At 44.0% G+C, this 12,862-nt stretch overlaps 1 protein-coding gene across 4 annotated transcripts in view; it reads left to right on the plus strand.

Annotated features, from left to right (window-relative positions):
- Positions 1-12,862, plus strand: part of SIAH1 (siah E3 ubiquitin protein ligase 1) — a 31,844-nt gene that overhangs the window by 6,009 nt on the left and 12,973 nt on the right. Inside the window, exons 2-3 of one of the 4 annotated variants that reach the window (XM_025191096.1) lie at positions 4,472-4,699; positions 6,497-6,695. The exons of 1 other annotated variant lie outside the window; for it this stretch is intronic. In XM_025191096.1, coding sequence (XP_025046881.1) covers positions 6,644-6,695 — 52 coding nt within the window. In that variant the 5' untranslated portion in view covers positions 4,472-4,699; positions 6,497-6,643. The remainder of the gene's footprint in view (positions 1-4,471; positions 4,700-6,496; positions 6,696-12,862) is intronic. 2 more of the 4 variants (XM_014525339.2, XM_014525340.2) reach the window with 2 other exon arrangements.

The raw sequence follows: 12,862 nt of genomic DNA on the forward strand, positions 1-12,862 counted from the left end.
CCCCCCCCCCCCCAAGGGTTTGGGTGTGGTGGGACTGGCTCCTCATGGCTGTGCACACTCCTGGGGGGCTGGGGGAACCCATGCCCCTCAGATCTGTGCGTGGGGTGGGTTCGTGCTGCCTACTGCAGGCTCAGGTTCCCACCCTTGATGCCTCCAGGGCAGACCTGGTGCTGCAGGGCAGAGTGGAGCCACTCAGGAAAAAGCTGCTTGCTGCTGCCAGTGCTGTGCTGCCCTGGCAAGGTGTCCCCTGCATGCGTGGCAGCAGTGAGGGGCCCAACTCTGCACTGCTCCTGCTGTGCATAGAGCAGCGCAAAGCTTGCAGCGGCAAGCAGCTTTCCTGTGTGGCTCCACTGCCCTGCAGTGCTGGGTCACACCTGCTGGGCTGTGGAGGCACCAAGGGAGGGCAGCAGGGCAGGAGCCTGAGCCTGCAGCAGGCAGTTTGTCTTCACCCTGCGTGCAGATCTGGGGGGCATGGGTCCCCCCTCCCCCTCTGTGGTGTGCGCAGCAGTGGGGAGCTGGCCCTACCCTGAAGCCCCCCGAACAAACTGCCTGCAATCCTGTCCTGCTCTGTACTGGGGCCCTGCCATCATGCATTGCAGCCCTGGGCCCTAAGCCCCACACACTGCCTGGCTGGGCAGTAGCCCCAGCTCTGCCCAACTCCCTCCCTTCCTATGGGGGGCCTTGATCCCCACCCCAGCTTACCCATGGGAGCTGTTCTCCAGGCTGCCTGATATGGTGTCCCCCTGCCTGACTGCCGTCCTCTTAGTCCCTCCCAGCCCTTTGCAGGCTGGAGCTCTGCCATCCTGTAGAGGGCTGTTGCAAAACTGCAAAATCCACAGGTTTCTCTGCTAAAATGAGAAATCTGTGTTTTACTCTGGTAAGGTGGGAAATTTGCGTTTTACTCAGTTTTCCCATGGGAAATGGAAAACCTGGATCCCTGGTGATGAAACTTGTTAGTTCTTCTCATTCTTTATATGTTTGTTTGTTGAACTTGGTGATTACTACCTGGTATCAGGAGTGGCAAATGAGACAACTTGAAAAAATCTGAGAGCTAAACTGAAAGCAAGGGGAGCAGCTTAGCCCTGTAGAAGGACAAGGGCCTCTGTAAGTGATCTTTCTGCTGTTAGTTTAAGGACATTAAGTCATGTAAGTTCTGCAACCTCCACCTGCTCTTCTGATGTCCGGCAATATGGCAGAGACCTGGAGGGTGTTCAGACAAAGGTTTGAATGGTACCTAGCAGCCACAGGGGAGAAGAGAGAAAGTAACAAGAGAGTCAAATTCTCTGTCATCTTCCATATTGTGGGGGAGATAGCCCTGGGTGTTTATGACATGTTTATCTTTGAAGAAGGCCAAAATATGCAGTTAAGTGTAATACTGTCCAAATTTGAGGCATACTGCATACCAAAAAAGAATGAGACTCCTGAAAGGCACAGATTATTTTTATGTGCAAATAAACAACAGAATGAAGTACAGTTCAGTATGTTACTGAGCTAGGAAGAGCTGTGTTCTTGGGAACTTGACAGAATTTCTGATTAGAGATATGATTATTTGTGGCATTGCAAGCACTGTGTTACAAGAAAGGCTATTGTGTGAGGGAACCTTACCCCTAGAAAGACTCTCTGAATGTACAGCAGAAATTGTGAAGACCCATGCTGCAGAGCTGAATGCACCAAAAGGAGTTGTCTATATCATAGGTATGAAAGAATGTTGCGGGAAGAAGTGGCTCATCCGTAGGTCACCCTCTAAGGGAGGGAGAGCTCACAGGCGGACACACAGCAGATGTAGAAGGCAGCATGGCTCCAAATGTTGTGCTGCATTTGGAAAGCTCTGTTTCAGCTGTACCGAGAGGAGCTGTTTTGCCTGGTGTGTTGTAGATGCCAAGCGCTAAAACCTGAAGTGCATGCAGTTGAGGGCATCCCAGAAGAATTTTATATTGATATGGTAGAATCAGGCTAAATCAATGAGGGGACTGAATTTTGCCAGAGACAGTGGGATGAACAGTGGTGTCATTTAAATTGGACACTGGAGCTTAGGTTAATGTTTTTAGCAGAGCGTGAATATAGGAAATTTTAAAATTTAATCCAAAAGTGAGTCCAACAAACATTGACAATAATTGTCTGTTCAGGAACAAATATAACAGCCAGAGGGATATTGAATTTTCTGTATTCATGCTCTGGTAAAATACTGATCTGACCTCCAGTGTCCACTTTAAATGAAACCATTGTTCCTTCTTCCATTTTATTCTACTACATCTATATAAAGTTCTGGCATTGTTACTATCCAGTATACAGTTTTGGATCTGACAGCTTGCGAGAAAAAACCTGGTTAAGTACGTGCTTACAGTAGAAGAAGACCCAACATCCATGTTCTTGATGGTCATCCTCTTGAGCATCACAGCTCAAATTTGGGGTATCTCCTAAGAAGAAACCAGTTGTTCCAGAACATTAGAAGCACCCATGTCCTCATGGAAAGAAATGTACCTCTGGACACAAATGGAAATACTATCATAAAAAAAAGAGGAAATTGGCCTTGGTGGCCTGCAGCTAATTAAGTTTGTGCTATGTGTAGAAGCACAGCTGCCAAAAGTGCAAGTCTGGTGGATGCCAATATAAGGACTCAAGTCTATCTAGACTTGGAGGAAAAGCTTCTCACCAAAAACAGACGAGAAACTAAATCTAATACTTCATTGGTCTGAGAAGAAAATGAAACCTTCTGAAAAACTCCAACTTGTTAGGAGCTGCAGAAGAGGGAAAATAGGAAAGTGAGTGGTGAAGACTCACTCCAGGGTGAAGTGCTAATAATCTTTCTGTTGGGGATTAATGGCTTTGGGGGTTAATTGATTTTTGTGTGAACTGACATTTGTAATTATTGTTAAGATGGCAGTTGTAGTGATAGATGCTGCCTAACAGGAAGCAGAGAGTTTGCAATCTGGAGGTGGTCCCTCAGTTAGGTATCACCTAGTTAGAGAAACTAAAGGGCTGTGGAGGCTCATTTACTGCTTTCCAGTAAAACTTGGTAGTTCTTCACATTGTCGGTGTGGCTGTATTTATTGAACCTGGTGTTGGCTACACTGGGCTGAGCTGCTTGCCACTGATTTTACCCCAGATTCAGGCTCTTCAGGAGCTGGCTCTGGCCCATGGGCTGTAGGTTGAGCACCACTGGCATAAACTATCAAATGGCAGTAGCTTTTGGTTACTGCTCAACTGGGCCTGTTTTGAATAGGATCTAAAAAGTTTAGAGATTCAGTTTTCCAGTTTGCCAGTATATTGAAACATGTAGCCTCCTATACTTTTGTCTTACAGTTCCAATTGCTCTAGCATCTGAATCTCTTACAAGGAGGTTCAGATATATAAGTAAGTCAGGAAAGTGTCTCACCTGTATTTTATAGATGGGGACCTCAGGTATAGCTGCTTCCCCAAGGTCACACAAGAAGTGTGAGATGGAATAGGGAGATGAATCCAGGTCTCACAAGCACTCTTACTATTAAATCATACTTTTTAATGCTACTGCAAGAAACTTGTCTGCATGACCTTTAGGTTTCAAGAAATCCTGAAACTTTTCAGATAAGGTTGGTGGTCTTAAGAAGCCAGCAGTTTAGTTTTGTTTCCTCTTATTTATGAGGAAATGCTGTATTTTTACAGCATTAATTTATGGGAAGCATGCTCTGCAAGCCAGCAGGCACTAGAAGAGCACTTTCAGGACTTAGAAAATCATAGTTACCTGAATAACCTCAGTCTAGTGAGTTAAACAGCAGCCCTGGTAATTCAGAGACAGGCAGCTAGAAATACAAGGTACATGTATGTAGAAATTTTTAAAGGAATGAAATGCTTAAGAATTTAAAACTATCTGGGATGTGGAAATACCAGTATATCCTCTCATCTTTATAGCAGAAGTGTTCATTTGTTAAAATAGGAATTACTGAAGTGGTCTTGATATTCTACTCGTTGCATATCAGCCAGATATAAAGTGCGCTATTTCTTTTTGTAAAGAAGTATTTCTCTTCATTTCACAGCAAATGCCAACAGTTTTTCTGGTATATTTAGATGTATTAAGAAATGTAGAAACTTGTTCATGTACAGCTTAGAAGCCTGTATCTTAAGAAGAAGACATAAACTTGTATTTTAAATCTTTCCAAGTTGTCTTTTATTTCCCCTCTTTCAGTTGTATGAAAAAAAAAAAAAAAAGATTTTTAACATTACTTCTGAACTATTATTTTTGAAGAATAAATGCTCTTCTGAATTGTTATTTTGAATTTATAGGCATCTCTAAAATTATCAGCTAATTTGTGTTATCTTGTTTGGTTTAGATTCTTTTTGTATTCTGAAAATAATAATGGCTAATATCTTTGATTAAGAATAGATGTTGATTGCAAATGTAAAATATTTAAATGACTTAAAATATTGTAATTTAGATTAGGCTGTTATACTTTAAGCTTGTTTTATGTTAATACCAGTCTGTTGCTGTTGTTAGGTTTATCTGTCCCATAAATCTCGGGGTCTGAGGATTCGACTGAGCACTGTTCCTGCTCTGTGGTGCTTGGGTCTGATGACTCTTAGCACCCGGGACCGCACCATCCAGCCATCCAGTTAGACCTATGAAGCAGTGCATTAGTCATCCCAAGTCCCCAGTTCCTTCATTACACTCGTCTCAGTGCTCCCTTCACTCTGGAACTACGGTTTATATTTTAAACCTTCAAAGGTATGTGATACAGAGAACCAAAATAAGGAAAGAGGTTTGGCAAAGGAGCTTCTTAAATGCGCACCCACTTCATTTTTAGACAGTACAGGAGAGTGATCTCTGAAAACTAGTAACACCTGTATGTAGTCTTGTTCTCACTTCTGCCTGAGATTATTCAGGGTTTTAGTTGGTATTATTCAGGGTCAGGTCCTTCAGTTCCCCCTGCTTAGCTGTCTGATTCTGGCAATAGTTCCCCTCCTACACTGCCATTTCTTTGGGCTGGTATGTATGTGAAAAGTACTTGGAATTAATATAGGCTAGGTATTTAAAATGGAATAGATAGTCTTGAATAACTCAATTTATTCCATACTGAGGTCTTTTTTTGGATTAAGATAGACACTCCTGTGCCACACCCTTAGCCCAAACACAAATATGATGATGCAATACAGTATGGCAGTTACAGCATACAGTGAAGGACATAATCAAGGTTACCCTCAAAATGGCACATTCACTATGATTTTCACAAAATGAGACTGGGAACACACAGTTCCCAAACTTTCATATCTATTCAGTTTTCTTAATTAAAACTTCTAACTTGTATTTCTTTTATTTGTCAGTAAAGAATAGTTTTATGGCTTCTAATTGTGACTTCCAAGAGCAAAGTTATATAGGTTGTTCTAAGGCTTACTCTGATTGCTAGTTTATTAGAGTGAATAAGATTCATGTTTCTTTGTTTTTTTTCCTGATAAGCTTATTCTACTTGCAAAATGCTTAAGATTCTTAGTTAAAATTGGGTGGAATCATGGTTCATACATTGATATTGGGGAATCTTTGTTTTGCAATTGTTGCCTTTATACATCATCACTGTGTATTCACAGTGTATACAGATACCCTGTATTGCAACCAACACTATGCCTGGCACTTTGTATGTGGTAACTGTCTGCCTTTGTTTACAGAAATTATTTGATTAGATTTGCTACTGGAAGGTTATCCTGATTTTAATATTGTTATAGCTCTGTGTGTGCTCGGTGCATACAGGGGAAATGAGCTATTATGGAGAGGAAGTTTTTTAAATGTTTTGGAACAGTCTTTTGTATAAAACTCAGAAGTGTATATTTTTCTCCCTATCAAATTTACCTTGATTTTGGTAAATTTTGTGTGGGTGGGTTCTGGCATAGCATATATGGTGAGATCTGTGCCTTTTAGTGTTTCTTGCCAAATAGTGTGGCAGCTGAAGATTATTTTTTTTAATATGTATATCAGATTGAGTGCAGAGTATTTGAGTCGAGCACGTTTCTAGGGGATCAATAAGTTATGAACTTTTTGGCTGTACATTAACTTTTGACCAATATAAAGCTTTCAGATTTAAAAGTTGACATAACTTGTCTATTCTTTGTTATGGTTGTCACATTCTCAAGAACTTGCAAATTGGTTGTAAAGCGTGTTCTTGTATAAGTAGTAAAAAAAATAGATAGACACACAATCTATTACAGAGCAATGGGAGAGGGGAGAATGGGTGAATTTTTATGTTGATTTTGAAATAAACGTGTGAACAAATAAGCTTAAGAATAGCAAGGCATCTTTTTAGATATGATTTGGTAATGTCTTGATATAGAAATTCCTCAAATGAGACAAGGTATCGTCTCAATAAATGTATTGGTCTAATTAAGGTATCACCATAAGAAATCCTTGCCTCTCACAATGTATTGTGTTAGAGTTCATATCAAAGGATAGGGGAACCTTCATAGAACTGTTGATATAATAGAGAAGCTTTTAAAATGCTAGAGGTATGAACCTGTGTTCCCTAAATTTTGCCAGGAGATGCTGAAGAACAATAGAAAAATAGGAAATGGATATTAATATACTAGCTGTCAAGCTGCTTGGCTGAGATTTTATGAAAACATTCTAACCATAGGCTGTAATGAACACTTTTAAGAAGAGTATGCACCGTGGAGATGTCAGATAATGGCAGTATCCTCACTCCTTACTAAGGTAGTAGGAGAAATACAAGGTGAAGGTAGGTCAATTTATTTAACCTCCCATAACATACTTTCAAGTGTTTTAAAGGAAGTCTTTAATAAATTCTCTTGAATTTCAGGTTGTGAAATAAATTTAAACTACAATGAATGAAAATACATTTTCCTCCCTCCCCCCCTTCTCATTTTTTTAGTTGTATTGCTTTTACTGGGTGTGGGGTGGTAAATTAGTCAGGTCACAGACAGTATGGCAGCAGATGATCCATAATAATTTTGGGTGCAGACAGAAGTGACAATTCTTGCCTGATCTAGCCACAGAAAGCCGTTTATAGTTGTGACCAAACACAAATGAACAGCTTCAAAAATAGCTAATGTGGTGAAAATCTGATCCCTCTTTGCACGAGATATCAGATAGACGTTTCAAAATGTGGTGTCTTTTGTAACTTGTCTGGGGAGTTCCCAGCCTGTTAGTGTTTTCAGAATGAGAGGCGGGGAAGGGAGTAGAGGGAGTTCAGTCTGGGGGTTTTTCAGCTCCTCTGGAGGGTATGGCAGGTGTATTGGAGCCCCTCTGAAGTAGGGAAGGAGGAGGGCTCCACTTCACCCACCCTACCCTTCAGCACCAGCTGTGGAGCCCCAAGAATAAGCTCCCTCTGCTGCCTTTTTTCCCCCCTTCCATTCTGCATACTGAATTCTGACAGAGAGCCCTGGCTGATGCTGTGGCTCCAGGCTCCCAGCCCACAGCTAGATTCTCCTTCCCCCTGGAACCAACAGTGACGTTCTGTTTACTCTGGGGTAACGTTACTCAAAATGCTTTGCAAAAATTGTTCTGAGTTACAGCTGGGAGCTGCACTTCTGTCTGCACCCTCTGTGGGTGAACTCTCTTCTTTTGGCATAGAGGGCCACCATATTCCTTTTTGATTTAATCCACTTTAAATGGAGTAGGTGAGGCCAGGTAACTACTTATGGTCCTTAACTGTTTGTTGAGTAAGTGATATAAACAAAGGCTCTTCAGCAATCATAGTAGTGCTTCAAAATTTATATCCCAATAAAATAATGAAAATTCTTATCTTTCTGAATGTGGGGTCATTTTTGCTGCAGTTGTTAGTTTGTATTTCCTAATATCATCATATCTGAGCCCCATAAAATCTTGTGTGTGCTTTCTCAATTGGTGTATTTTGTCCCAGTGAGAGAAATTTTCATTAGTAAAGCATGTACCTTCATTTGACAGCATTGCAGTTGAAAGTAATTTTTAGTTAGCCGTCTTGCCTATATGTTCTCTCTCTACACATAGTTGGTCACGCATAGGAAATTATATAGCTAAGAGGTACATGTTGTAGAAGTGACAAATATTGATTACTTTAAAAGAAATATGTAATAACCCATTAGCAGGGATGCATTTCTCTCAGAGAAGGGAGAAAATACTTTTGAACCAGGGTAACTTCGTCACCGTTGAAAATGAAGAATGGAAGTAGTTGGTTAATATTTATTGGGATTGAATTATAGAATTTGTGTACCTTATTTACATATGTAATCTGGAGTCACAATTTTTATCAGGTGTCAATTAGCTTGCCTGCCAGGTGCTGCCACTCCCAAGGCAGTGGGATGCAGAGCTCAGCCCGCCTCCGCCCCACATACAAATCCAGGGGGCACATGCCCTCTGTGCCTCCCCTGGGGTGCACATAGTGGCAGGATCCCCTTTCCTCCTACCCCCTGTGCCCGTGGACGAGCCGCCCCGGTTCTCACTGTCCCACAACCTACTCTGGGGCCCCATTCACCCTAGCCTCTGCCCCTGCCACACTCCCTTCCTCGCTGTGGGGGCTTTGATCTTCCTCTTTCCCCTTCACAGACTTGCCTGCCATGCTGGGCAGTGCTCCAGAGCCACTGGGCTGCAATCCTGGCTGCGTGTCTGAGTCTGTGCACAACCAACCCTCCCTCCCTCCCTGCTGCAGCCACCTAGAGCCCGTGCCTGGGCTGCTCTGCGGCCCTCTGTACTGCCCCATTAGCCCTGGCCTTCCACTGCCTGTGGTGTGGGATTTGTAGAGGGGGTCGGGGGGGTATAGGGTTTGTGGGTGGCAGAGGCTTGGGGGTGTGGGGTATATGGGTCAAGGAGCAACAGTCTCAAGTTGCAGCAAGGAAAGTTTAGGTTAGATATTAGGAAGAACTCTCTCTCTCTAGGAGGGTAGTAAAACCCTGGAACAGATTACCCAGAAACATGGTGGACTCTCCATCCATGGAAGTTTTTAAGACCCAGCTAGACAAAGCCTTGGCTGGGATGACCTAGTTGGGGATGGTCCTGCTTTGAGCAGGGGGTTGGACTAGATGACCTCCTGAGGTCCCCTCCAACCCTAAATTCTATGGTTCTATGATACTGTGGGTGTAGGGTGGGGGAAACTGCTTGGGAGGGGTGGGTCCTCCACCTGCCCCCTGTACAGTGCAGAGCCTCCCCAGAGAAGCAGCGGCCATTGGGCAATTGGGGCCTGCTGCCTGAAGGCACATGCCCCCAAGCCAGGGTCAGGCCTGTGACGTGGCACAGGTGGTGCTGGGTCTTAGGCAGCCAGGGCCCCCCTGCACTGCAGGGGATTCTGCCAGCAGAAGGCTCTGGGTGCCCAATGGCCTCTGCTGGGGGTGCGCAGGCTATGCGCTGTGCAGGCAGGGGACCCACCCCTCCCAAGCAGTGTCTCATTCCCCCCCCCTCCATGTCCCTATTTAGTGGGGACAGTCCCTGGATCTGGGTCACTGCTGCAGCCTTGTGCTGCTCCTATTTGCTCCAGCACTGGGGCAGCAGGGAAAGGGGGCAGGTATAGAGATGCTCTGGCTGGGTGCCAGACTGTCTCATTGGAGGACCTAGCCTCCAGTGCTTCAGGATACGCTCCAGGGCACCCTGCTCTGCTTTTTTTTAGCAGGGTTTTTTTGTTGTTGTTGTTTTGTGTGTTTTTGGTTGGTACTGGAATTTCCTGGTATCAAATTTAGAGTCCGCGCCGCAAATATGCAGCACAGGGAACATTTTTTTTTCATTCTTGGTGTGCCTCTTGTGACATCTCAGACTTCTTTGAGTTAATGCAACAGTTGCATGCGGGCTCGTGTGGATGCACCCTATGACATGTTAATTTAGTAGTAATGGTGAGGTTTTTCCCTTTGCACGTTGTAAATTTACATCAAGTTTGTTTGCTGCTTTTTTTTTTTTTTTGTAATTCAGTTACATGGGGTCATATTAACTGATTTGTGTCGTGCTGTTCAGTTTGTGTTCACACAGCACTTTTTGTGCATCTGCACTTACCATGCAGCTGTGTTTTGCATGTGTGCATTCTGGGAAAATCTGGATGGTTCTCTAATTGCATCTCAACAGGATATAATACCTAGAGGAACTATATACAGTAGTGTCATCAGTCCATAGCGCAATACGCAGAACTATATGCTATTGGATAGGCAGCTGAGAAGGGTAGGAGTAGCCAAATCAGTTAAATCTGGTGAGGTTTTTCTGACCACTAGGTAACCTCCCTTCCCCTGCAACCGCCACCCAAAAAAAAATGGAAGAAAAAAACCCAGTCCTAGTTGCATTATCTAGGTAAAAAAGATAATGCACTCTTAGGCAGGCTGAAATAGCTGGCGTGGTTACTAGCTGATAACTACATAGGTAAGGTTTATCCGTGCAGCACAAGTAATCAGCCACACTTAATTAAAAATTGGCATGGAAAAGGAGTTACTTGTTGGTCTTTTCATTAATCTGATTAAATGGATGGGGTAAAGTTTACACTTCTGCTGTTGTTTTGTTTTGGTGTGTCTGTAGAGTTAGTGAAACTGTTGACATGTTTGTTGTCCACATTTAAAGTTAACTCCCATGAAGAAAATTTTCAAAGTTGAGATTTTGTAACAGTTATTTGGTATGGGGGAGAGTGGTGGGTCAATTTCTGAGGCTATGAAATTGCAGGATACACTGGTCTCAGGAGCAGGTAATGGACCACTCTGTATAATTGGATGAAAAATGTAAATGTGTAAAGTGAATTGGGTAGGTGGTGTGAAGAGGGTGGGAAGTACGTTTAACTCTGGATTATTGTGGATTTTTTTATATGTGGTAATAAGGAGGCCATGAGGTTTTTTTTTAGTTATGTGGGTTTTAAGGGCAGAAAAAGTGATATCCTGAAGGACTGGAGAATTGGCACAGTACACAAACAAGAAATAATTAAAAATGGCTATGCAACCTAGATATTATTATATGATTGGTTAATAAGGCACATTTTGATTGGTATTGTTCTGCTCAATTTGGTTAATGCGTGGTCAGGTTTCCAGGAAGCCTCATGAACTAAATCTCTTTCAAAATAGTTATAGACCAATGCAGTGTTTATGGCAGACCATGAAAAAAGGCATTCTCCTTGAGTCACTACTGTCTGATGCACTAGAGCAGGGATTTTCAACCTTTTTTTTGGTCAGGGTACCCCTGGCAGCCGGTCGAGAAGCGGGGAGTCCCGTGGTGGCCAGTCAAGCTGGTGGGGGCCATGTACCCCTGGTTGAAAACCCCTGCACTAGAGCAGTGATGCTCAACCTCCAGCCTGTGAGTTCCTTAAGGGTCCGGAAATTTGGTGGTGGGTGAGCAGTGGCAGCATTGTGGTGGCTCTGGAAGTTGCCAGTTATTGCCTCCACTTCCCTGGCAAGTATGGCTGGGTCAGTGCTAGAGGTGCACCGATACATCAGTCCATATTGATATCGGCACTGATAAAAGGTCAGTTGACATTATCAGCAGTCGACTTCTTTTTTTGGCTGATGAACCTGATAAATGCCGCATGCGTGCACGCGACCAGCTTGGCAGCTTGGAGAGCAGCATTCAGCTGGTAAGTCAGTGGGGGAGGGAGGGTGGCAGATCAAGGCCCCTGCAGTGAGGGAGGTAGTGGGGCAGGGGCAGACGCTGCTCAGACGGGGTGCGGGATGGAGCCATGAGTGACTCGTCTGAAGGGGGTGTGGCTCCCGCTGCTGCATGCACCCACCAGGGGAAGCATGGGAGGCATGTGCCCCCTAAATCTGTGCACAAGGTGAGTGCAGGCTGCTGCTGTGGGCTGGGCTTTTCCTTGTGGAAGGGGTTGGGCTGGGGCTGCGCTCAGAGTGGGCAGCGGCGCTGGATACTGTTGGTATCGACCAAAAAATCTTTATTGGTGCACCCCTAGGCAGTGCATGAGGCTATGCCACAAGGCAGAGTGCAGTGCTGGGTTGCTGCATGGTGTGACTCTGTGGGCTGGTCCTGCATCACTCATCTGGTCAATGGGAGCAGATGGCTTAGCACCACGGCGCTAGTGGCATTTACTTCTCACAAAGACCATTGTTTTGGGACAGGCCTGCCCAACTGGCAGCATGCGAGGGGCCAGTAGCCACGTGGATGAGGGGAGGTGCTTTGCAGATGCAACACAGATGCCTACATGGTGGGGCGCAGTGCAGCGTACCGCCCTGTGATACGACTGGCATATGAAGTGTGGACCCTGGTTGCAGGGAATTTGAACAGCCCTGTTTTGCAGTCTAAGGAGACCTACCAGGATAGCAGTGGAGAAGAACTTTTTCTCCCCATTTTGAAGTCTAGCTTTTTTATTCCCTAAACTCAGGGTTTTAAGAAAATCCAAACATGAATAGGAATGATTCTATATATTAAACTGTTCTAGATGGCAACTTCCTGAAGCAGCTACCTCTAATGCGTTTAAAAGTAGTCTGTGTTTGATTTTTGCCCACCAGTGAGCTTTTTAGAAAATCATGAATTTAAAATTTGGCAGACACATAGGGCAAAATATTATTTCACTTTGTGCCCAAATGGCATTTACCCAGCCATGTGACTGCCATTTTTGGCACTTTATGCAGTTTGTGTTCCTGTTCCATGTTGCAGTGCGGCTGTGCAAATGTCCACATAGCTACTGAACATGCACAGTTGGCTGCACACTGGGCAGGCAGGGTCATGTCCACAGGTACCTGAGCCCAAATTGCAAAATTATTCCTTCAAAAAACCAGAGGATGGACCAGCTAATATGTCACTTGCCCAGGAAGTGGGAGATTTAAGTTTTAGGCCTCTCCCCTCACCCAGATGGGATTTGAACCTATTTTTTCTGACTTCCAAGTCAATTGTTCCAACCATCAGTCCACAGATTAGGCATTATCAAATCCCCACTCCAGCCCTGCATTTGAAGCTGAGCCTCTTCTCTTTTCATTTATATATATATATATATATATATATATA

This window comes from Alligator sinensis, unplaced genomic scaffold (assembly GCF_000455745.1).
Source record: "Alligator sinensis unplaced genomic scaffold, ASM45574v1 scaffold1107_1, whole genome shotgun sequence".
Taxonomy (NCBI): Eukaryota; Metazoa; Chordata; order Crocodylia; family Alligatoridae; genus Alligator; species Alligator sinensis.